Below are 24,541 nucleotides of genomic sequence, written 5' to 3' on the forward strand. Positions count from 1 at the left end.
TTCAAACCTTCCATCTGATTTAGTTTCAGTCTCTTTTTCATGGTAATAAAAGGAAAAGAAAAATTTCCACTTTTCATCTGCTTTATTAAAGGCCTCCCAGCAGCTGAGATCTAACATGGTGCTGCTGGTATTTCCTGGTAAAAAGGAAGAAAGTTTTTAGTCTGAAAACTAAACAGGAAGAATTCTTCTGATCTTTTTAACACTGAAGATGATCTGCTGCATCATGAATCAGCTGAAATGATTCAAGTGTTCAGCTGACTGAAACTTCCAGTCAAAGTCAGGGAATAAAAATGTTGTTACTTCGTCATCATGGTTTGGAAACATCAAGGTGTTTCCAAACCAGAAACCATGGTGTGACAGCACAATGCGGTTTCTGCTCAAAGCAGCCGACAGGTCAGGTGACAGGCTGGCCTACAGCAGGACCCGGTCAGAACTGAAGAAGGGCATCCAGCAGGCCAAACATAGGTACAGACAGCGCATTGAGGAGCATTTCACTGACAACAACCCACGTGAAATGTGGAGAGGCATCAAAACCTTAACAGACTACAGGAATAGCAACCAGCAGATCAGCCATGACCCCACCCTACCTGACACCTTAAACAGTTCCTTTGCACGCTTCGACACACCTGGCAGCAGAGAGACTGTTTATCTTCCACAGCGTGAGGAGCAGCCTCTCGTCCTGCAGCAACACCAGGTTAGCTCCACCCTGAGGAGGGTCAGCACTAGCAAAGCAGCAGGACCAGACAAGGTATCAGGTCGGGTTCTGAAGCTGTGTGCACAACAGCTGGCTGGAGTTTTTCTGGACATTTTCAACCTGTCCTTGCAGCTTGCTTCAGTTCCTGTGTGCATCAAATCCTCTATCATTGTGCCTGTGCCGAAAAAATCTGCTGTCACCTGCCTCAATGACTACCGCCCGGTCGCTCTCACACCAGTAATCATGAAGTGCTTTGAGAGGATCGTCTTAAGTCACATCAAGGACGTCATTCCTGCTACTCTGGACAGATATCAGTTTGCCTACAGGGAGAAGCGATCGACAGAGGATGCAGTCTCACTGGCACTGCACACGGCTCTCACTCACCTGGAGCATCCTAACACCTACGTCAGGATGTTATTTGTGGACTTCAGTTCGGCTTTCAACACAGTGATCCCTGACAAGCTGACACTGAAACGCCACAACCTCGGACTGTCCAACCCCCTATGCTTCTGGATCAGGGACTTCCTCACAAATAGGCCTCAGGTGGTGAGGATTGGGGACTGCACATCATCCACACGGTTCCTGAGCACAGGCACACCACAGGGATGTGTGCTTAGCCCGGCCCTCTTCACCCTATTCACACATGACTGTTTTGCTATTCATCCCAGAAACATGGTTCTGAAGTTTGCAGATGACACCACCGTGGTGGGTCTCATATCGGACAACAATGAGACCCTCTACAGAGCGGAGATCCAGCACCTGACAGGATGGTGTTCAGACAACAACCTTGTTCTGAACACCAGCAAGACCAAGGAGGTCATTGTGGACTTTAGGAGATCCAGGAAGATGGAACACACCCCTGTCCTCATCCATGGGGAGGAGGTGGAGCGGGTGGACAACATCAAGTTCCTGGGCATCCACATTACATCTGACCTCACTTGGTCCGCACACACATCGCACCTGGTGAAGAGGGTCAAACAAAGGCTCTTCTTCCTCAGGAAGCTCAAAAGGACTGGACTCTCCTCTCAGCTTCTGACAAACTTCTACAGAGCCACCATAGAGAGCATTCTCTGTCTGAGTGCAACAGTGTGGTACGGGAGCTGCACTGCACACGACAGGAAGGTCTTGGCCCGGGTGGTGAAAACAGCACAGGGGATTGTAGGGAGTCCTCTCCCACTCCTGGACTCAATATACGACAGCCGGGTCCAGAGAAGGGCCAGTCAAAGCCCACACCAACAGACTGAAACACAGCTTCTTCCCCAGAGCTGTGAAATCCATCACCCCATCTCCCCCCACCCCCCATCCATAGACTGAACACTAAACTCCTGCAGACAGGCAGACACTCAGACTGCACTGCACTTTGGGACAATATGCTGCAATATGTGGATCACTTCCATGCCAGTCACTTTAAACACTTTAAATACTTGTTTGATTTGCACTGTTATTCCATTTTATTCCTTTTACTCTTTTATATATATATATATATATATATATATTTATCTAAAGATATATTGCCTTTTGCCTTTCCATACTCTTATCTTCGTGTGTTACAGTGTGCCTTTTAAGCCGAGAACTTCTGAAACAAAATTTCGTTGTGCCTTGCACAATGACAATAAAGACTCTTGATTCTTGATTCTTGATCATCGTCATTGTTGTGTGTGCTGGTCTGCAGCTCCATCCCTCCATCTAGTGTCCTGATAGAAGTCCAGCAGCTGAAGGCAGCTTCCTCTTCCTCACTGCTGTCTGACTGCATCCATCTGACACTGATATGAAACACAAACTCAGAGCCAATCAGAGGAGGAGCAGCTGATCTTCCTACAGCAGATGATGGAAAGGAGGATTTCACTTGATGTTCAGATGAATGATGTGTGTTTCCTCTGCAGGTGAAGGTAGAAAGTGTGTGTGAGCTGATGTGAATCCAGCATCATGGATCAGTGTGAGGACAGAGAGGAGGGAGTCCCTCCCTCTAAAAGCACTCAGAGGTGAGATGTCCGTCTCTAACTGTCCATGACTCTTCTCCATGTCACAGCTCAGAACTCACACCAAACATCTGGATTCACAGGAACAAACCTGGACCTGAAACCAGCCCTGAATCAGGACCTGAGCCCAGCTGTGTGTCCATGAAGAGTGACCGGTCGATGGATCAGATTATTGAGTTCAAAGCTGGAGTTTCCTTAGACCAACAGTCAGTATCTGTCACTGTTCAGTGGAGGTTGGATCATATTTCAGATGAAAACCAGTTTCAGTTGAATCAGTTCTTGACGTCTCTGCTGAGACTAGTTTCTGCATCGTGGTTGGAATTTAGTTTCTGATTTGTCTTCCAGATTCTTATTTTAATAAAATGTTGTTGAACAATTTCAGAATTCAGCAGTGAAATAATTAAACCATCTTTATTCACAGGAATCAGCCTGAACCAGAACCAGAACCAGAACCCAGCTGTGTGTCCTTTAAGAGTGACCGGTCAATGAATCATCCTCCTGAGTTCAGCTCAGAGGAACAGAGGTGAGCTGGGTGTAAATGTTGTATCAGAGTCAGATTGAACAGTTTTTATTCCAACATGTGTTTCAGCTCTTTTTCACGTTTCTATGCTCAGACTTGAAACTGATTTAATGTTCAGTTCTTTACTAAATGAGCTGAAACATCCAGATAAAAGCTTCAATAATAAAACAGTGTGATAAACATGTGAGTTTTTCCCACAGAGGAAAGTTTTCAGGAGGATTTCTCAGCAGTTTCAGATTTACTGTGTCTGAGTTCAGGGAGCTGCAGAAAGTGGGAGCTCTCCTTTAAAAAAAATACTTTTCTGGTGAGCTGAAAATAATCAGCAGGACTCAGTCTCAGTGTCTGTGCTGATCAGCTGTCGGGGGCCTAACCAGGATTTTCAACACCTCCCTGAAACAGGCCCCCGTCCCAACCTGCCTGAAAGCAGCCACCATTGTCCCTGTTCCTAAGAAAAGCACCATAAGCAGCCTAAATGACAACAGACCGGTGGCCCTGACCTCAGTATTTATGCTCTCAGAGACTTGTCCTCCACCAGCTTAAAGGGGTAGTGCACCCAAAAATATGTTTGTTTGTTTTTTAGCTGTAAACAACACAGAATTACTTAATAGTGATGAAAATCATGTATACTGTTGATAAAATTAGCATTTTTTAAAATTTATTTTGAAAACAAAAAAATTTAAAATGTTGTGGGTAAAAAATGTCTCATAATGCCCCCTACAGGGTAAAACCAGGTTGTGTTTTTTGTGACATAAAAAGCTTATCTTCCTCCAGATGCAGGTTGGCAGGTCTTCGCCTTGCAGGCATAGAAAACCACACACACCAACGCATATGAAGGGATTTTAACTTATCTTGTTTAGATCTGCTAGTTTCAAACTTCTATTCTTTCACAGAGTTTCTGATGAGATATTCCTGCAATGGGACAGATTTTGCTTTTGAGGGATGGAAAAGTAACTCCGGACTTTATTCGTTATCTGCTAACCCTCAGCAGCTCAAATCGTAGGAGCAGCACTTCCTGCAGCTGCCACAACCTGCTGCGATTCTCCACAGCTTTCCAGAGCTGCTGGCGCTGCTGGCGGGCCAGCATAACAGCGCTAAGGGCTCAGACTGATACGGTTCAGGACCACCTGGTTCATGTATAGCTGAGGATACCTCCACTCCAAAGACCACACCTTGGCGTAGGTGCTTTGTGAATCTCGCTTTCCATTTCGCTAATGAGCTGAGCTGCTGTCTGTCAATAATTCTGCGTATGTATCCCGACCCACCCACTCTCCACTCCCTGATCACTCCAAACATCCCAACCCCAACTCTTGCAGCTTTAAGCAGTTTTCAAATTCGGCAGTAGGTGGAGTTACACAGAAAAATAGGTGGTGGAGTTACACTTTAAGTCCTGTCTCCCTCAGAACTTTTTTTGTTTTTTTTAACTTGTCCTGTCCAGCATCATAGAAAGCAAAATGATAATCTGGTTGCTGTATCGTGCTGAACAAATTTGCTCTGCCAAGGGGAGGCCTATGGATAAGGCTCCTCTTGATAATGTGATTAATTTATTTATTTATTTACTTTGAATCACGGAATCTATGTAATCTTGCTGGACCTGACCAGAGGGGAGAAAAAGATGGAAAATAGCAAAAAGAGCAAAAGGGAAAGAAGAAAGGAGACAAAAAGATCACACACAGAAGGCAACAACCCTTCAGTCCACACCATCACCAGACAAAAAACTGTTACACCTGTACATGAACACACCAGAAAATTTCCTACAACTTTTACAAAAGCAGAAACACACACACAGAAAAAACAGGGCTGCTAGTCATTAAGAGTTTTTAAATAATAACCAAATCAAAAAGACATAACAGCAACCAGATATTAACTCACAGAAAAATAAAAAAAATTAAAAAAATAATTATCGCTTAGTATAAGCAGCAGACCCGGAGCACCAACCCAAGCCACCCCACCACAAAGACGACTCCAGCCCCACCCGAAGGGCGGCAGAGGAGAGCCCCAGATAGAGCCCCCCCACGGTCCCGGGGCACAGGTCCCAGTGGGCCAAGATCAGCAGCCGCCGGCCCAGCCAGGGACCGGCCACCCAGGGCAGCCCAAGCGAAGGGTCCAGTACCCCAGGAGCCCAGAGGCGGCCGCCCCACCCCCCAAGGCAGAGAGCCCGCAACATGCCTAGGAGGACCAGGCCCCCCCAGACAGCCACCCGGCGTAGGCCAGCACACACCCCGATGTCCCAGCTACAAACCCCAGGAACTAGGGTGCTATCGGCCCCTCCCCCCACTCCCCACCTACTCCAATCTGCACCCCATATAACCCCACACTCACACCCTCCCCTGCGCCGCACCCACAAGTACTCACCACAACACAGTCACGCAACCCACCCACCATGCCCCGTGGGGGACACCCCAGGCGGACCAGAGGACAGCGAGCCCCAAGCAAGCGCAGCCACCCCAGGACCTGGCCACCTACGTGTGTGTGTGTGTGTGTGTGTGTGAGACAGAGAGAGCGGGAAGTAAGAGGGGTCCGGGAATGTAAGCAAACTTCCCTCTGGATGATGAGCCTCTAGTGGCATTAGGCACCCCCGCTCCCCAGGAGGCCCCCCAGGGCAAGACAGACCAGGAGAGGCCGCCCCCCACGACCGGGCCATTCAGGGACCACAGCCAGTGAGCCGTCACCAACCCCAGAAAGTACCCACCCTCCGACACCCCTAACGGGGAATGAGAGGATGGGGACAGCGGCAGACCCACAGCCCACCACCCCCAGGCCCGCCCTGGCCCCCCCACAAGTGCACTTAACTCATATATGCCCTCTTAGCTCCACCCACACAATATAAACACTCACACAGCATCCAACCCTCCCACGCTCACTCCCAAGACACACCCCCACTCATCCTAACACATACATACGCACACACACAAACATACCCCCACATCCACACAAACATCATCCAAAGTATAGACACACACACACAACATACAAGCATCCCTGTCTCACACCCCAGCACCTCCCCCTATAATCCCCCGAATTCCACTCAGCCCTACTTTAAACCCCTACACCCCCCCTGCCCCTGGGCCATATCCTGGGTCCCAGGGCGTCAACCAGACACCAGGGCATGTAAGGCAAGGCAAGGCAAGGCAGTTTATTTGTACAGCACATTCATGTACAGGACAATTCAAAGTGCTTTACATAAAACAAAGACAATACAGATATTTAGAACAGTAAAAGGCATCAACACATAATCAACACATAATCACAATAAAATAATAAATTACATTAAAATGATTAAAAGCAAGATAAATAAAAAAAAAATGTACCAACCCACACCACGGCAGCACATTCGGGCAGGCCCAGACCCCCGGCACATACGGACCCCACCACCCCGGAGGGAGGAGGACCACCCCCGGGCACCAGAGCCCAGAACCCCCGCCCAGCCCGCCCCGGAATAGCCCGGCCACCCGGCCCAGGACCAACGCCCACCAACCCAGGCGCCACCAGTGGCCTCACCCCCCGCCACAAGGCGACTCCAACCGCTGGCCCCCACAGCCCCTGACGGGGCCAGACCCAGAGCCACCCCCATAGCAGAGCAGCCCGGTCCCGCACCATGGGCAACCACAAAGAACCCGCAACCACCAGTCACTCCCGGCCATTTCCCAAATCCCCATAGCAACGAGGTCACAGTCTTCCACCTACACTAAGTGATGGAACTAAGCACAGGGGACCAGAGGGAATGAGATTCAGCTAAATAGTTCTTTGAGGAGGCAGACTTTGTCTCACTACTGATGTGGTCAACTAAGAGATTCCTAAACTGCTGAATACACAGATTATTTTTGTTTTTCCTAGTTCACAAGGATAGTTTTCTTTGCAATGCATAATGCTGTGCGTATCATGTGTGAAGAGTTAATTGCCATATTAATGTTACCCAAGTCACCTAGTAGACATAGTGCGGGGATTGTAGGAATATTACATTAAACCATGTTGACATGTCCACACATACCTGAAGCCAGAACCTGCGGATGAAGCCAGAACCTGCGGATGAAACCAGAACCTGCGGATGAAGCCAGAACTTTGACCAACACCAGTACACTTATGAAGCAAACAGGTCACTAGCTGATGCCATCACCACTGCCCTCCTCACTGCTGCGAGCCTCTGAGAAGCAGGGAAATTATGTCAGGATGCTGTTCCTGGATCAGTGCACCATCATACTGAACATCCTCATCAGGGAGCTCACTGACCTGGACTTCCCACCCCTCATCTGTGACTGGATCCACCATTTTTTAATAGACTGTCCACAAACAGTGAAGATGGGCCTCACACGTTGTCCACTCTGGCACTAAGCACGGGCACCCCCCAGGGCTGCGTGCTAGGCCCCTTCCTGTATTCACTGTACACACACGACTGAATCCCATCCATCACTCATACTGCATCATGGAATTGTCAGATGACAGAACAGTGGTGAGTCTTATGTCTGGTGATGATGAGAGCATACAAGGAGGAGGTCCAGAGGCTTGTGGCCTGGTGTACAGCCAACAACCTCCTTCTGAACACTGGAAACCAAGGAGATGGTTGATGGACTAGAGGAGGAAGAGAGAAGACCCTTCTCCACTGTGGATTAACAGCAAGTGTGTGGAAAGTGTCTCCTTTAAATTCCTGGGGGTGCACCTGTCTGACTACCTCACATGGTCCACCAATACAACAGCGATGGTCAGCAAAACTCAGCAGAGGCTCCACTTCCTGAGGCTGCTGAGGAAATGCTGGCTGGAGACAAAGCTGCTACAAACCTTTTATTGTACCACAATAGAAAGTGTGATAGAATGCTGCATCATGGTGTGGTATGCTGGCTGCACAGCTAAGGATAAAAAGCCCTGAAAAGGGGTCATTAAGACTTCCTGCCTTCCCTGGAAGACATTGTAAAATGTAGAGGCCTGAATATGGCAAAGAAAATCCTGGCTGACCCATCACACCCCGGTCGGGGCTTCTTTGACCTCCTGTCCTCTGGAAGGAGGTTCAGAATCATCAGCAGGCAGGCAAACTGTCTCAGAAACTGTTTTTACCCCTGGACAACCAGGCTTCTTAATGCCTAACCCCCACATGCTCCGTCGCCATCACTGCTACATCAACCACACACTTATTGTATGTTCTTATGTTGTTTATAGTATTATTTATAACATACCATGTCCATTAGTGTGTGTGGAGGAGTTTTTATGTTTGTTTTATGTGCTCCCAGTAGCCCACACTGCCATGACTAAAAAACTAATAGTGTAAACATATGGGCAATACCTATAACTGTGCAATAATAGCTTTTATATAGACTTTATTAAATAGATTTTGTTCTGTACAGTTTGTTGTTTTACCTCTGTAATGCTGTGTTTTTACACTGGTTTTACACTATCACCTTTGCTGCGGTAGCACTGCAAGTTCCCCACTGTGGGACTATTAAAAGATTATCTTATCTTATCTTATCTTATTTGATCCTTTATTCTTAGTTCTAGATTTTCTACTGTTGGTATTTACAACAAACACACTAAAGTTAAAGAATGGCATTTTATTATTTCTCTTTATTTTACCAGGAAGTCACACTGAGGTCAAATAAGTATTTTGCCAGAGAGACTTTACCCGTGGACGTCTGGTGGGATGGTGGGAGCCTTAGACTGCAGTAATGAGCCAGTATACAGTAGGTGGCAGGAACGTACCTGCACAACCTGCCAGGAAATAGAAAAAAAGATGTGCTAACACAGCAACTCATTAAATGAGCTTTGACATGCTGGTACCAGAGGAACAGATGATCCAGTAAACCATCACCTTTAGTATAATGGTTACCAGTCACTCAGTGCAAACGGCCTTGCAGTGGGAGCAGAGGGAGGATCTGATCCAGAGGGTCACTAGCCGAGGCATGCTAGTTGTTAACCTGATCATAATCCACACTGGGAGCTGCCCAGTCCAACCAGTCTGATACAACCACAGACTGGCTGTGGCTGCCTTGCTCCAGGGCACTTCAGCAGGAAGTAAAGCTTCATGAAGGTGTTGGTGAGAGCTGTTGGGACTCATCCAAACTGAGCTGAAATCTCCAAGCAGCTGCAGACTGAGCTGCTGGTTGTCAGTAAAGCTTTCCCACTACAGGGAGTCTCTGATTCACTGTTCACATCCTCACATCCCTTCATGGACCTTTACCTTGTGTTTGTCTCTGTGTGGACAAACTGAATATCAGCTGATTCTTCCTGATTCCTCCACAGAGTGGACCAGCAGAGCTCAGAGCTTCCCACTGGTCAGTCTGCCCAGCAGCATCAAACACAGCTGGACTCCATATTTATGGTCTGTACATGTACAACAACTACTTTTCCATCTCTTTTGTCCACATCGTCTCCATGCTGACCTTTGTAGACCAGTGGATTGTCAGTGTGTCCAACATGGATCTGATGTTTGGCTCCATGATTTCAGTCTGATTGTGTCCTTCATATCGTTTCTCTTCCAGCTGCTGGAGGACAACATGATCACTTTTGTGAAGAAGGAGCTGAAGAAGATCCAGAAGCTTCTGAGCCCGGATTACCCAGAATGCTCAGTGTTGGAGGGTGAGGACGAGGAGCAGAGGAAGAGCAGCAGAGAGGCGTTAGTGAAGATCACAGTGGACTTCCTGAGGAGGATGAAGCAGGAGGAGCTGGCTGAGCATCTGCAGAGCAGTAAGAGGATTTCTCTAAAGATTGAAGCTGCTGGATAAATGACACATTTACTGATGTCTCAACACATGAACATCACATATTCACATCCTCATTCCTCAGAGGCTTCAAGTCTTTACTGACTCTTCTTATTTCTTCTTCTCTTTCAGAACTTCTGGCTTCAGTTTGTGGCCGTAAACTAAAATCTGGTCTGAAGAAGAGGTTCCAGTGTGTGTTTGAGGGGATTGTTAAAGCAGGAAACCCAACCCTTCTGAACCAGATCTACACAGAGCTCTACATCACAGAGGGAGGGACTGCAGAGGTCAATGATGAACATGAGGTCAGACAGATTGAAACAGCATCCAGGAAACCACACAGACCAGAAACAACCATCAGACATGAAGACATCTTTAAAGTCCCACCTGGAAGAGATGAACCAATCAGAACAGTGATGACGAAGGGAGTGGCTGGCATTGGGAAAACTGTCTTAACACAGAAGTTCACTCTTGACTGGGCTGAAGACAAAGCCAACCAGGACATCCAGTTTACATTTCCACTGACTTTCAGAGAGCTGAATGTGCTGAAAGAGAAAAAGTTCAGCTTGGTGGAACTTGTTCATCACTTCTTTACTGAAACCAAAGAAGCAGGAATCTGCAGCTTTGAAGAGTTCCAGGTTGTCTTCATCTTGGATGGTCTGGATGAGAATCGACTTCCTCTGGACTTCCACAACAATGAGACCATGACTGATGTTACAGAGTCCACCTCAGTGGATGTGCTGCTGACTAACCTCATCAGGGGAAAACTGCTTCCCTCTGCTCGCCTCTGGATAACCACACGACCTGCAGCAGCCAATCAGATCCCTCCTGACTATGTTGGCATGGTGACAGAGGTCAGAGGGTTCACTGACCCACAGAAGGAGGAGTACTTCAGGAAGAGGTTTACAGATGAGGAGCAGGCCAGCAGGATCATCTCCCACATGAAGACATCACGAAGCCTCCACATCATGTGCCACATCCCAGTCTTCTGCTGGATCACTGCTACAGTTCTGGAGGATGTGCTGGAAACCAGTGAGGGAGGAGAGCTGCCCAAGACCCTGACTGACATGTACATCCACTTCCTGGTGGTCCAGACCAAAGTCAAGACGGTCAAGTATGATGGAGGAGCTGAGACAGATTCACACTGGACTCCAGAGAGCAGGAAGATGATTGAGTCTCTGGGAAAACTGGCTTTTGATCAGCTGCAGAAAGGAAACCTGATCTTCTATGAATCAGACCTGACAGAGTGTGGCATCGATATCACAGCAGCCTCAGTTTACTCAGGAGTGTTCACACAGATCTTTAAAGAGGAGAGAGGACTGTACCAGGAGAAGCTGTTCAGCTTCGTCCATCTGAGTGTTCAGGAGTTTCTGGCTGCTCTTCATGTCCGTCTGACCTTCATCAAGTCTGGAGTCAACCTGCTGAAACAAGAACAAACAGTTTCTTTTTGGTCTAAGTTATTAAATGAACCAGATCTACAATGTCTCCATCAGACAGCTGTGGATCAGGCCTTACAGAGTCCAAATGGACACCTGGACTTGTTCCTCCGCTTCCTCCTGGGTCTTTCACTGCAGACCAATCAGAGACTCCTACGAGGCCTGCTGACACAGACAGGAAGTAGCTCACTGACCAATCAGGAAACAGTTCAGTACATCAAGAAGAAGATCAGTGAGAATGTGTCTGCAGAGAGAAGCATCAATCTGTTCCACTGTCTGAATGAACTGAATGATGGTTCTCTAGTGGAGGAGGTCCAACAGTCCCTGAGATCAGGACGTCTCTCCACAGATAAACTGTCTCCTGCTCAGTGGTCGGCTCTGGCCTTCATCTTACTGTCATCAGAAGAAGATCTGGAGGTGTTTGACCTGCAGAAATACTCTCCTTCAGAGGAGGTTCTTCTGAGGCTGCTGCCAGTGGTCAAAGCCTCCAACAAAGCTCTGTAAGTACATATAAAGCAGGATGTGGAGAAATATACTGCTGCTGTTTTATAGGACAGAATGTGACAGAGAACTACTTGTCTCATTATTTCCTCTTCAGACTGAGCAGCTGTTCCCTCTCAGATGAAGGATGTTCAGCTCTGTCCTCAGCTCTCAGCTCCCAGTCCTCCAGGCTGACAGAACTGGACCTGAGTATCTCCGACTCAGGAGTGAAGCAGTTGTCTGATGGACTGAAGAGTCCACACTGTAAACTGGAAACTCTCAGGTCAGTTTTGTCTGCTGATCTCACAGGTTTAAGAACATGAAACAGAGAACTAAACCATTCTGTACATTACTCAGTTTATTAGCTGTCCAACAGAAGAAAAGATGATATTTTGGTTTCACTGAGGAAATGTGAATAAATTTTTCAATGATTCTCTCTGACTTTAAGTTAAATTGTACATGTGACTAAATATGAAAACAAACATTCTTCATTTTCTTCAATATCTTCTCTTCAGACTGAGTGTCTGTGGCCTCTCAGAGGGAAACGTTGCAGCTGTGTCCTCATTTCTCAGCTCCCAGTCCTTCAGGCTGACAGAACTGGACCTGAGTATCTCCGACTCAGGAGTGGAGCAGCTGTCTGATGGACTGAAGAGTCGACACTGTAAACTAGAAACTCTCAGGTCAGATTTCTCTGCTGCTCTCACATATTTTTTCTACTTTTTATGCCTGTTTGCATGATAACAGTTCCACACAAAACACAAAACTATTTTCTTTGCATATTTAAAAAAGAAAAGGATTTCTACAGCAGCGGAATGAAAACTATCTCCGTTCAGGAAAAACACATATTGGGTAGAAACCATGTAGTGTTCATGCCAGGCTTCTAGTGGGCAGTGAAACTTGGCAACGACCCACCCAGGTGTGCACCACATCCTCATAAGACCCGAAAACACAACAACAGAATCACCTCGAACTCTGTTACCGTGGAAACCAGAGGCCAGAAGGCAACAAAACGTTTCTATTGTACTGTCTCAGCATTGTGGTGTAAACAGGAGCTCATTTTCCTACCGTCTCTGTGATGCAATAATCTCAAACATTTTCAGAAATATATTTAAATAAATGAAATGAAACATCCCCAGATCTCCATCACTTCATTCTGATCACTGCTGCTCAGATACTTTTGGCTCATTTCATTTGGTTCGGAAGATATGTGTGCAGATCAGTTCCAGTCCAGTACTGAGTTTTGTTCAGGTTTATCCAGTTGTACTGACTGTGATTGGTGTGGATAAATGGGAGGACAGTGGAGTAAGAGGATCTGTGACAGCAACATGTTTCAGTCTTCTGACTTTTTCTTTCCTTTAACCAACAATCTTGATGATGGAGTCATGTTTGATATGTGAACATACTAATATGATGTATAATTTAACTGGAACCCTGTGATCAGATGGTTTTAGATGAAGTATCTGAAGCTCTTTGTGGAGAATATGTATTGATCTTGTGTCGGCTCAGAACTGCAGACCAGCATCATAGCCAGGTCTCAGTGTGGTCCAGTTCTCATCAGAGACCGTCATCTTTCCCTTAGACCTGCTGAATGTCTCCCATTACCTTTTCTTAAACCTGGGACATTTTACAATGAGGTCCAGGAAAAGAGTTTATGAAAAGATGATTGGAGGTCTTTTTCTACTTTTACCAGACCCCTGCTGTCTCATACTTTATATCATAAATAAAAGAAGCACATTTGTGAAAGCAAGATTTTTATGACTGACAGGTGACTTTTAAAGATGTCTAATGTGGATTCCAAAGATCAAATAAGAATAAACATGAAACAGAGAACTAAACCATTCTGTACTTCACTCAGTTTATTAACTGTCCAACAGAAGAAAAGATGATATTTTGGTTTCACTGAGGAAATGTGAATAATTTTTCAATGATTCTCTGACTTTAAGTTAAATTGTACATGTGACTAAATCTGAAAACAAACCATCTTCATTTTCTTCAATATCTTCTCTTCAGACTGAGTGTCTGTGGCCTCTCACAGAGAAACGTTGCAGCTGTGTCCTCATTTCTCAGCTCCCAGTCCTCCAGGCTGACAGAACTGGACCTGAGTATCTCTGACTCAGGAGTGAAGCAGCTGTCTGATGGACTGAAGAGTCCACACTGTAAACTGGAAACTCTCAGGTCAGATTTCTCTGCTGCTCTAACCTGTAAGCCATAATGATCAAAATGATAACAAATAAATGCTTGAAATGTCTCACTTTGCATATAATGAATCTATATATCAGTTTCACCTTTTCAGCTGAATTACTGAAGTAAATCATGTTTTGCACAAAATTCACCGACATATCACTCAGTTTATTAACTGTCCAACAGAAGAAGAGATGATATTTTGGGTTCACTGAGGAAATGTGAATGAATTTTTTGATTCTGTCTGACTTTAAGTTAAATTGTACATGTGACTAAATCTGAAAACAAACATTCTTCATTTTCTTCAATATCTTCTCTTCAGACTGAGTGTCTGTGGCCTCTCAGAGGGAAACGTTGCAGCTGTGTCCTCATTTCTCAGCTCCCAGTCCTTCAGGCTGAAAAAGCTGCAGCTGAGTAGCAGCAACCTGCAGGATTCAGGAGTGAAGCTGCTGTCAAGTCTGCAGAGTCCACACAGTCAGCTGGAAACTCTCAGGTGAGCTTGTTTTCATACCGAGCAAAGTGGGATGAGATTGTCATCAGACATCAGACGTCCTCAGATAAAATAAAAGGGACGAAAAAGGACTCATGCTAAACACTAAGGGAGCATTCACACCTGAATATTCCAGGGGGCTCAGTTTCCATTGAAACATTTCACACCTTCCTTTGGTTCAGTTTGCTTTCACACTGCCCTTCACTTTAGCACAGTGTTGCCAACTTGGCGACTTTCTCGCTAAATCTGGCGACTTTTCAAACCCTCTTGGCGACTTTTTTTGTCGAAAGCGACTAGCGACAAATCTAGCAACTTTTACTGTAGTTATTGGAGACTTTCTGGTGTTTTAGAGACTCTTTGAAGGCACATATTGTTCTGCAGTTACTGTCGTGAACGAGCAGCGTGTGCTGCAGGAGCCCCTCCCCGTCCCAAAGCACTCACACAGTTGTTCAGTCTCACAGCAGCTCGGGCAGAGGCTGCAGTCAGAGCAGCAAAAAGGAGACCCACACCGCTCCGATTACACACTGAAAATGAATTGTGCATTGCCAAAGGCGCCGCTGATCCCTCCCTGGCTTACAGAGCAGGATGTAAATGTAAATGTTTTTTTCGCTGTCACACTAAAATAAATAATTGTAGTGAATAAGTCCAGTGAACACTGTTACATGGCTAAAGTTTTATACTCCATTTACAATGATCCTCAAAACATCTTGTATCTTACTTTTTGGAAGTCAGTGCTTGGTGAGGTACAGTTGGCCATGAAGGCCTTTGAGGGTGAGCAGGTAGATCCTCTTTAACTTCTTGACAGCTTGGTTAACCTGATAAAGTCTGTGAGTAGCAGGGTGCTGAATCCAATGGCAAATACTGATGTGCTCAAAGAGCTAATTGATGGATACGTCAGTCCCAAGCCGTACCTTGGTTACCTTTTTGAGTCAAAGGCAGCTGAGCTCCACCTTGCACCTGAGGAGAACAATGTTCAAAAGCGGTGTGTAACCGCTCCCTCACTAACGAGTTGAGGGTGAGACTGCCGGACAACATCAAAGCATTGCAGTACATGTCAGTTTTCAATGTAGAAGAAACTCTAAAGCACAATAATAGCCTGGGACAAATAGAAAAAATAGCCAATCTCATTGGCTACTCTCCTGTAGAGATAGACAAGATTGTCCAGCAATGGCATGCCATCCATCTCAGTAAGAGGAATGAAACAAAAAACACACTGAGCTGCTTACTCATTCAAGACCTCCCTCAGAACCTGGCATAGAAAGCCTTGACCAAAATGAAGATAACCTACTCTTTCTGTGAGCCAGCACAGCAGGGGGGTCTGAAAACTGTCTATCCCAAAAATAGTTAAGAATGAAAAAATGATCATGTTTTACTGTGACTCGTTGTAGACTTCTAATTGGAGCATAAGGTTAGAAACTAAACTAAAAGTAAGATAAGTAAAGAAAAAAAGCTAAAAAAAAAAAAAAAAAAAAAAAAAAACTTAGTAACTCTGCTAAAGTGTCTCTTTTGTATTACTTTACCGGCCCCAAGCCCGGATAATGGAGGAGGGTTAGACACAGAGCTAGCAATTCCACGCAACTTAACATTCCTTTGGTTAAATTTGATATTCTAACATTTAACAATAAAGGACAAAATTGATTTATGCAATGTGGATCTTGACAAACGTTATCAAAGCTTATTTTTAAAAGTGATGGCCAATTTCAATGACAAAAACAAAGAAACAAACCAAGAATCAACAGAAAAAACTATTTGTAGTTCTAAACACATGTAGGGTGTTTTTGACTGTACTTTTGTCTCTCCACGATGTCATTTCTTTCTCCTACAATGGCCATTACATTACATGCAAATGGACAATTATGCAAATTAGGCGATGACGTCGTCTAGCGACTTCTAGCAACTTTCAGGACAGCCAATAGCTACTTTTCTTACTGAGGAGTTGGGAACAGTGCTTTAGCCAGCAACCTGCCTGGAGAACATCATGCAGTTCAAGCAACTACTCGCTAGGGCTGAAATTCTCCAAAACGACCACTGAGCAAGAAAAAAAGCAGGAATACACTTCCTGTCTTTGGTTGACTGGATAGTCCATCTGCTTTCACACTGCAAACGAACTACACAAGAGTTCACGCCTGGTTTTCAGCGGACCAGAGTTCTCTTCTTTGCTCTGCAGCAGAATGTGAATGAGTGTTTACTTCAGATGAACCTTACTATCCATGGAAGTGGGCCAGGGTTCGTTTAAAGTGGACCAAATAGTGGCGGTGTGAATGTGTCCTCAGATTAAAGCGTCTGATGGCAGATGGGACAAAGGAGCCTCTAAACCTCTGTTATGTAGCTCAGAGTAATGAGACGTTCACTGCAGCTGCTCTTTAGACCAGCTAAGATGTCGTGGAGAGGGTGGTCTTTGTTGTCCAGCACTGCTTCCATCTTCTCCATTGATTTATTTTTTCCCTTTATTTATACACATTTAACTCATTGAGACACGAGGTCTCATTTCCCAGAATGACCTGTCCACAAATACATCTAATACAAGTAGTTCCAAACATACATTTCTCCACCACAGTGCTCAGTGAGTCCAGCCTTAGTTCCATCACTGAAGAAGCCTTTTCCAGCAGTTTCTCCAGCCTCCTCTTGTCCTTCTCTTTAATGCTGCCTCCCCAGCAGACATCAACATAAAAGAATGTGCTCGCCATCACAGATTGATAGAACATGTGGAGCATCTTCTGCAGACATTGAAGGACCTTAACCTCCTGAGTAAATACAAACAGCTCTTTCCTTTCTCGTACAGAACATTGGTATTCCTGGACCAGTCTAGATGGTGGTCTATGTGGACCAGGAGGTCTACAAGGTGTTCAGGATCAGACAATTCTTATAAAATTATCAATCAGCTGACTGTGCTCATCTTTCTACCCATCCCTGGTACATGCCACTATTGCTGATCTTCCAAACGTGGAAAGTCTTGGAGTTTTACACAACAGCAATGCCTATGAAATAAAAAGCATCATGATGAAAACAGTAGAAGAAGATATTTTCATTTTTAGCTAAAAAACTTATTCAGGAACTTCACTGATGGAAATGAACAAATACTAAACCACTAAAGAAAAGAACTTATATAAATGGATCCATTCATTGGTTTTCTTCCACTTCCCTGAAGTCGGGTCAAAGAGTTAACGGATCAGGAGGGAATCCTACACACCCCTCCTCAGAGACACTCTCCAGCTCCTCCTCACCTGAAATCCTCACCTGTCTTATTCACATGTTCAGACTGTCTCTGATAAACTACATTTCCAAGCTGAAAGTTCTCAGCCACCACGTTGAATCTTTGTTTCACTCATGATCTATGTGAGCATTAAAATCCACCACATGGACGTGATAACGAGGTTATAAAGCTGATTTTCCTCCACAGATGATCTTTCAGTCTACATCCAATATGAGGATTGATTTAGTTTGATCACATATATTTTTATTTTTGTATTTTTCTCTAACTGTCTCTTCAGGCTGTATATGTGTGGTCTCTCAGAGAGAAGCTGTGAAGCTCTGTCCTCAGTTCTCAGCTCCCAGTCCTCCAGTCTGACAGAACTGGACCTGAGTAACAACGACCTGCAGGACTCAGGAGTGAAGCAGCTGTCTGCTGGACTGAAGAGTCCAAACTGCAAACTGGAAACTCTCAGGTCAGGATTCATCACACTGAGTGTTTAAATGAATTTTTATTAATGAACAACAGGAAACACATGTAGAAGGTGTTTGTATGACTGTCAGTCTGTATGACTTACACCGTCTTACACCACAGAAACTGACCTGAACCTGTAACCTGTCCTGCACCCTGAAGGTGAAAGAATGTATAAAGTTTTCTAATTCTGTTTTATATTTACTGTTTTACAAAACACAAACTTGTAGATTCCCCTAAAGACAAAAAGAATTAATAAAACACTGGACAGATATTGGGGGGATGGGGTCTGGAGAAGGTCCAGACTATTTGGTCTGTTTTTCCCAAAGTTGCTGATCAAGTCTCGTACATCACATGCGTGGAATCAAAGTTCCAGTGAAATTCATGTTTCATTTTCTGTAGGGCTGGGCGACATGGCCTAAAAAAAAAAAACTCCTAAATCTTTTAAACCAAATCCAATTTCTGATTGTAATTGCTTCTTTTTTCTCCCCTTCCGTTAAAGAAAAAAACATTCTTTTTCAAAAATGCTTGTATTGTAATCAACCCTTCTGGGAGTTGACCTGGATTTAAAGTGCAACTATACGAGCTGTGAAACAAGCTTGTAAAATGAGATGGAGGCGCTGCCACTGTAAACAATGAACATATAACACACAACATGTTTGTACTTCGTGGTATTCCACAATGAGCTAGTTTTTAAGGTTTGAGCATACATCTAAGAACAGGCCTCACTTCACTTGTGTAACTTTAATCCAAAAAAAAAATGAATACATTAATAAATAAAAGTGCCTCCTCCTGGAAGAAAATAGTCACTCTTTTAGAGTATTTTGACAATAAACAAATAAACAATTTCCCATTTTGGGAATGAAATAATGCAAATCGAAATTTCATTACACTTAACATGTGTTTTAAGAAAACGTACCTCTTGTATACAAAACACTATTTTAAGAAATCACTGAACATGTTAACAAAATTAAAGTCATATTTCAAACATACATTCATTAGAACATTCTTGCTGTCTTTGTTTTTTTAAACTACACATTTTTGGGAAGGAAGACAAGCCTGTCTACTGCATCTGGCTTCAGGCATGCCCTGCAGCATGTAACAATGTTACAACACTTGTTGCAGGGACAGAGAGATATTTCTTGGCCAGTTTAATGAGCCTTGGAAATTTCGGTTTGTGGTGCTTCCACCATTGAAGTGGATCGGTGTCTGGGTCTGTCTCAGGTGTCAACAGGTAGGTTTCCAACTCTGTCTCGATTTTCACAGCCTCTGATTGTTGAGGAGATGGCACTGGCACACTTTTTATGAAGAAGGCAGGCAAAGTCATGTTCTTATTGGGTGGAGCCTGTTCTTCTCTGCACAGCTGGACCAGAAGCTGTCGGTGTAAACTTGTTTCAGCAGGCAGAGACATCAGTTCAGTGAGAGCTTTTTTTTATGTGTTCCACCCTGTCTGGATCAATGTATGTTGTCCAGAACCTGGAGTCCATCAGTGAAACCATGTCCAAGAGTTCATCCTTCACAAGGTCGCTGTATTTATCATTGAGGTACCGCTGTATGTTTTTTATTGTTTTAGTGAGCTCACTGTCTTCCTCCTCTGGCTGTAGGAGACTAGTTTTGATCAAATGGAGCACCGGTTTAATATAGGTAACACTGACGTAAGCCTCACCAGACAGGGCATCAGTAAAGTCTTGGAGTGGTCTAACAGCCTTACTTACAGACTCTAAAACGTCTATGTCTTGCCAAGTGGGCACAAGATGCCGGCTTTTCTTGTCTGAACCCAGAACACGAGCTGCAGCCTTTTCCTGTTCCAGAAATCTGTATAGTTTTTTGGCTTAAACCCCATCTAATCAGGTACTCTTACATTAGTTGATGAGACTGTAGCGATTTAGAGTCATTAAACATTAAAGATGTTTAATAAAATTATTACTTTTAATAATTTCATAAAATTACGAATTATTAGTCAAAATATTGAATATACCTCGGGTACCACCGCAGAGATAGCTTTATACTAATCTAACGGCTGTGCAGACACCATTGGAGTACTAGATTAATCAGTTTAATAAATTAATTCAAGCTTGTCAAATCAGTCAGTTATCAATCGATCAGTTTTACATTTTTCAATGTAATGTGTCAGAATGAATGAAATGTATGTAAGGAACAAAAGTTAATTAACCTGCTGTGTTAATTAAACTCAGGTTTAGGACTGAAACAGGATCTCTGAATCCTAAAAGAAAAAGAGGGAAAACTGAATCTCATCTGTTTAAAGCTGGAAGTTTAACTAAGATGTAGAACTGCTAAGGTCACTGTCAGACAACCAACCATTCCTTGAGCAGATGTTGCCCCTCTGGCATTACCGTCAGAAGGCAACAAAGGTTTTGTTGTCTTAACGTGTCTAGCTGTGGTGAAGAATAGAGGAGATACACACGTTGAGCTGGCGTTACTTTCATACCGGAAGGTTTATTCTTCACAGAAATCAGGTATTAACAATTTGACAGATGACCATCATTTTCAGTCCCATTTATAACCTGGCTATTTAGGACAATCTTACTTTTCTAACATTCCATCAACTGAACATATTTCCAGCAAGTTTACTTGAACACAATAGCATTTACAAATGAATTTTGCCACTTATTTTAACTTGTTCTTAATTGTTGTTTTTAACTGTCTATTTAAAACAATCAACACATTTTCTTTAGCTTTAAGATAATTACTCTTATTCAAGATTTTAAACACAAGCACTGAAAACCATTTTACTGCCTGCTTTGAGTGTATATAATAGTATATAAAAAATTTACACATTTAACTAACAGCAAACAAGAAAATGCACTTTCCCTTTAATGGTTCCTTTCTCTGTTTTTCTCATGCAACCATATACTCACTCAATCACCTACAATATAACATTTCTGGTTTGGTATCAACCAAGAAGACGCTTAACTTTGACATCAGCAAATATCATACTGCATGAACAACTTTCATAAGGTGCTAAGTGAATTAAGTTTAAAAGTGAGTCCACTAGTTTCTCAGTTGTTATGGGATAGCTAATCACACACACACTACTCCACATTGTTCAAATCCGCTAGCATTAGCATTAGCTAGCAGACGATCTTAATTGTTGTTTCCTTATACATGTCTTATCAAACCGCTTCGTCTGCAACAGGTACAAACTACTCAAAAACAACCATTTTAACTAGTAAAGTCTGCCATATACACTTGTTTAAATAAACATTAACCGACCTGTGGTGAAGAATAGAGGAGATACACACGTTGAGCTGGTGTTACTTTCATACCGGAAGGTTTATTCTTCCTCTGTGACCTAATCTACTCTTCACCACCAGCGCAATAGGCGCCCCCTAGTGGCTGGATGTAGAATAGCGCTGCAGTAACTGAGATTGCAGTAATATAATGCATAACAAATAAAAGAAAACTTAATGAAATTAGAATAGGGGTGTCCATTTTTATCCCCTTATCTATTTGACCCTTTACACAGACAAGCAGAGAATTGATCCAAGCAGGACTCGTCCAGTTCTGTTTGGATCGAGCCGACTTACAATCATTGTGGTGACTCTCCCGGGCAAATGAAGAAGTTGGCACAGGATGTTTGGATCCCAAACGACTCCCAAGAAGGCCAGAAGATGCGTCACATGGTGGTCTGAAGGTTTGGATCAGGCAGCTCTGCTGAACTCTGCGGCTCGGCTGGTGGTGTCAGTGAAGATAAAAAGTCCAGCTTTGGATCAGTCCAAAAAAAAAAAAAAAAACTCTGTAGAACTGGTTCTGAAGCTTCGGTCTGCCTGCGTTAACCAGTTATCCAAATAAAATAATCCAAGTCTAGGATCAATATTAAAAGTCCAAAAGATGCAAACATAACTAAAGAAAAGAGAAGTATCAGCTGAAAAAGAACAAACTAAACGGAGTTAATCAGTCCAGAAAAACTAAATCAATCTTGCATCTTGAATGCAGGCACAAACTTAGCATCTCTAGTGATGTTCTTCACATCATGGCAAACTTAATTTTCCGGCATCATCTCTCTCTCTCTCTCTCTCTCTCTCTCTCTCTCTCTCTCTTGTGTTCAGACTAAGTGTCCTTGGAAATCCATGTTTCTAGGACCTCTGAGAGAAATCTAAGTGACTCTGGAAAAGAGTCATGTCTGATGAGGATGTACAACTCCAGGGGAGGTTGAAGACAAACCGACTAAAACTCTTTCTTCTGAGTTCCAAAAGTGTTAGTTTGATGACACGCCCCACAAAAGCATGTGGGGCCATTATCTTGACTTGTGGGCTGGTTTTGGGTCAGATAACAGGGCTGCTCTGATCATTTTGTAAAGAGTATCAAATGAAACATTTTGTGAATATATCTGCATGTCCAAGTTATTAAAGCCTTAAATGAAACATCATTAAAATCATTAGAGAATCATTGAAAAGACAATAAAATAGTAAGAAGGTTATATCTCAAACAAACACATGTTGATAAAGTTTCAGATCACAAATTAATCAAGCTTGTTGATTAAACTTGTACAAAAATGATTGTATGCATTTGCATGGTATCAAGATAAAACAAATATATATATATATATATATATAAGTGCTGGGCAACGATTAAAATTTTTAATCGTGAATAATTGCATGACATGCTGCGATTAATCGCAATTAATCGCATCTTTGGGCGCAAAATGTCTCTTTCCTTTAAAAGAAGGTTTACAGCTATGTAAAGAAAATGCAGTCAATTTTTGTTTACAAACATGACATCAGGGGTCTCCAACCTGCGACTCTGGAGCTGCAAGTGGCTTTCTGAACCTTCCACAATGCCTCTAAATACGTGACTAAAATACTTTTTTAAAATCTATCTTTCTTGTCATTAGGTTGGAAACCAGGGACTTTTTTTCTTTTACTTTACATCATTTTCCACAAATATCTACAGCCCTTAGAAGAAAGTCTGTCTATCCTCTTTTTATAAAGATTTTATATTTTTCCTTTATTTTAAAACCTTAAAAATTGAAATAAAAATGTGGTTCTTCAAAAATAACAAATATTCTATGGTGGCTCTTCATTAAAAATAAATATTAAGTTGCCTTTTGGAAAAGTCTCATAACATTTGCGTCTCTAAAGGAGTTTTATTTAGCTGGCTGACGGAAAAATGGGTCTTTGGATTGGAAAGGCTGCAGACCCCTGAACTAAACACATAAACAGATTTAGCAGCAGTTTTCTCTAAACAGCAACAGTTAAAATATTTCTTCATATATATTTATAAAATCACATATTTATGAGAAAGAAGGATGAAATGTTCAGGATTTACTAACTAAAAGGTAAAAAGTCAGCAGGATGAATTTAAAGCTGTGAAGCTGCTTCCTTCTAAACACAGAAGGAACAATATGTGATGAATATCAGCATCAGGTGAACAGACAGAAAGCAGGATGAGAATCTCACAGCTTCTAGATGGTGAGGAGAGAGAAATATTCACAATATGCACAATAACTTCCATCCATGCACCTTCACTGCTTCATTATCCAGATTTCTGGCCTATAAATTCTCTAAACTTTATTTTTTTGAATGCACCTGCAGCCTCCGCTACTGGGAGTTAAGGGGTTAACATCTCGTTTCAGGGTGTAGCGTCAGTTCTGTAGATGTAAATGTAAACATGTGTGGTATCTGCAGAAAGTCCAGAATTTCAACAGCTCAGCAAAGTCATTTCTATCACCAACAAACACAGTTAAGACAACAAATAATTTAAAGAGCAGCTGCACAAAGTCCGAAAAGTATGTAAACACAAATGATGTCTCCCCGTGTGCACCCGATAGCATGAACATGAACAAACGACTCCTCTACTGAAAACTCACATGTCACAGATTCCACAGCTGGAAGTTTTATCTTGCTACGACCAAGATTCGCTAAACCAGAGGTAGAAGAAGACCCGATTTATGCTTCACGTTTGTAAAAGTCAGAAAGCACGTCTTACCTTTGCTGTCTTGCATAAATTAAAACCGTATTTATTAAAAATAAATTTCTTCTTTCTTAAGTTCCAGACAGAAAATGTCTCATTTTAATAAACCCGCTCTCTCCTGATTACATCAGACACACCGCTGCAGCAGGGAAGGGAGACATGGACGCCATGTTTCTGTTATCAAAGCCAGCGGCCAGCAAAAAAACAAATAAAAAAAAAAAAAATTAAAGTGCGATTAAAAAAATTAACGGCGTTAATTAAGCATTGCGTTAACGCGTGATTAACACGTTAACGTGCTGAGCACTAACATATATATATATATATATATATATATATATATATATATGTATCTCTTTAAATGAACATTTTAAAATAATAAAGTGTAATCTTTTACTCTTCATACAAATTCTTTGTCTTGTGCTGGGACACAGAGAAACATTTTACATGCTTTTATTACCCCGTTGGTATGTAAGATAAACATTTCTT

At 43.1% G+C, this 24,541-nt stretch overlaps 1 protein-coding gene and 1 long non-coding RNA gene across 2 annotated transcripts in view; both read left to right on the forward strand.

The window, feature by feature from the left end:
* The first annotated feature begins 2,619 nt into the window (after positions 1–2,619).
* LOC121647007 lies at positions 2,620–9,481 on the forward strand. The gene is made up of 4 exons (XR_006011749.1): positions 2,620–2,676; positions 2,757–2,879; positions 3,095–3,196; positions 9,419–9,481. It is a non-coding gene; the product is annotated as an uncharacterized LOC121647007 (long non-coding RNA).
* Positions 9,482–10,799: 1,318 nt separating this feature from the next.
* LOC121647514 (NACHT, LRR and PYD domains-containing protein 12) overlaps positions 10,800–24,541 on the forward strand; it is a gene marked incomplete at its 5' end in the record, with an annotated part of 36,899 nt that continues 23,157 nt past the window's right edge. The window contains 5 exons of the mRNA XM_041997030.1: positions 10,800–11,809; positions 11,908–12,072; positions 12,305–12,469; positions 13,800–13,964; positions 17,952–18,125. Of these exons, the coding sequence (XP_041852964.1) occupies positions 10,800–11,809; positions 11,908–12,072; positions 12,305–12,469; positions 13,800–13,964; positions 17,952–18,125 (1,679 nt within the window). The remainder of the gene's footprint in view (positions 11,810–11,907; positions 12,073–12,304; positions 12,470–13,799; positions 13,965–17,951; positions 18,126–24,541) is intronic.

Source organism: Melanotaenia boesemani, chromosome 10, assembly GCF_017639745.1.
Source record: "Melanotaenia boesemani isolate fMelBoe1 chromosome 10, fMelBoe1.pri, whole genome shotgun sequence".
Taxonomy (NCBI): domain Eukaryota; kingdom Metazoa; phylum Chordata; class Actinopteri; order Atheriniformes; family Melanotaeniidae; genus Melanotaenia; species Melanotaenia boesemani.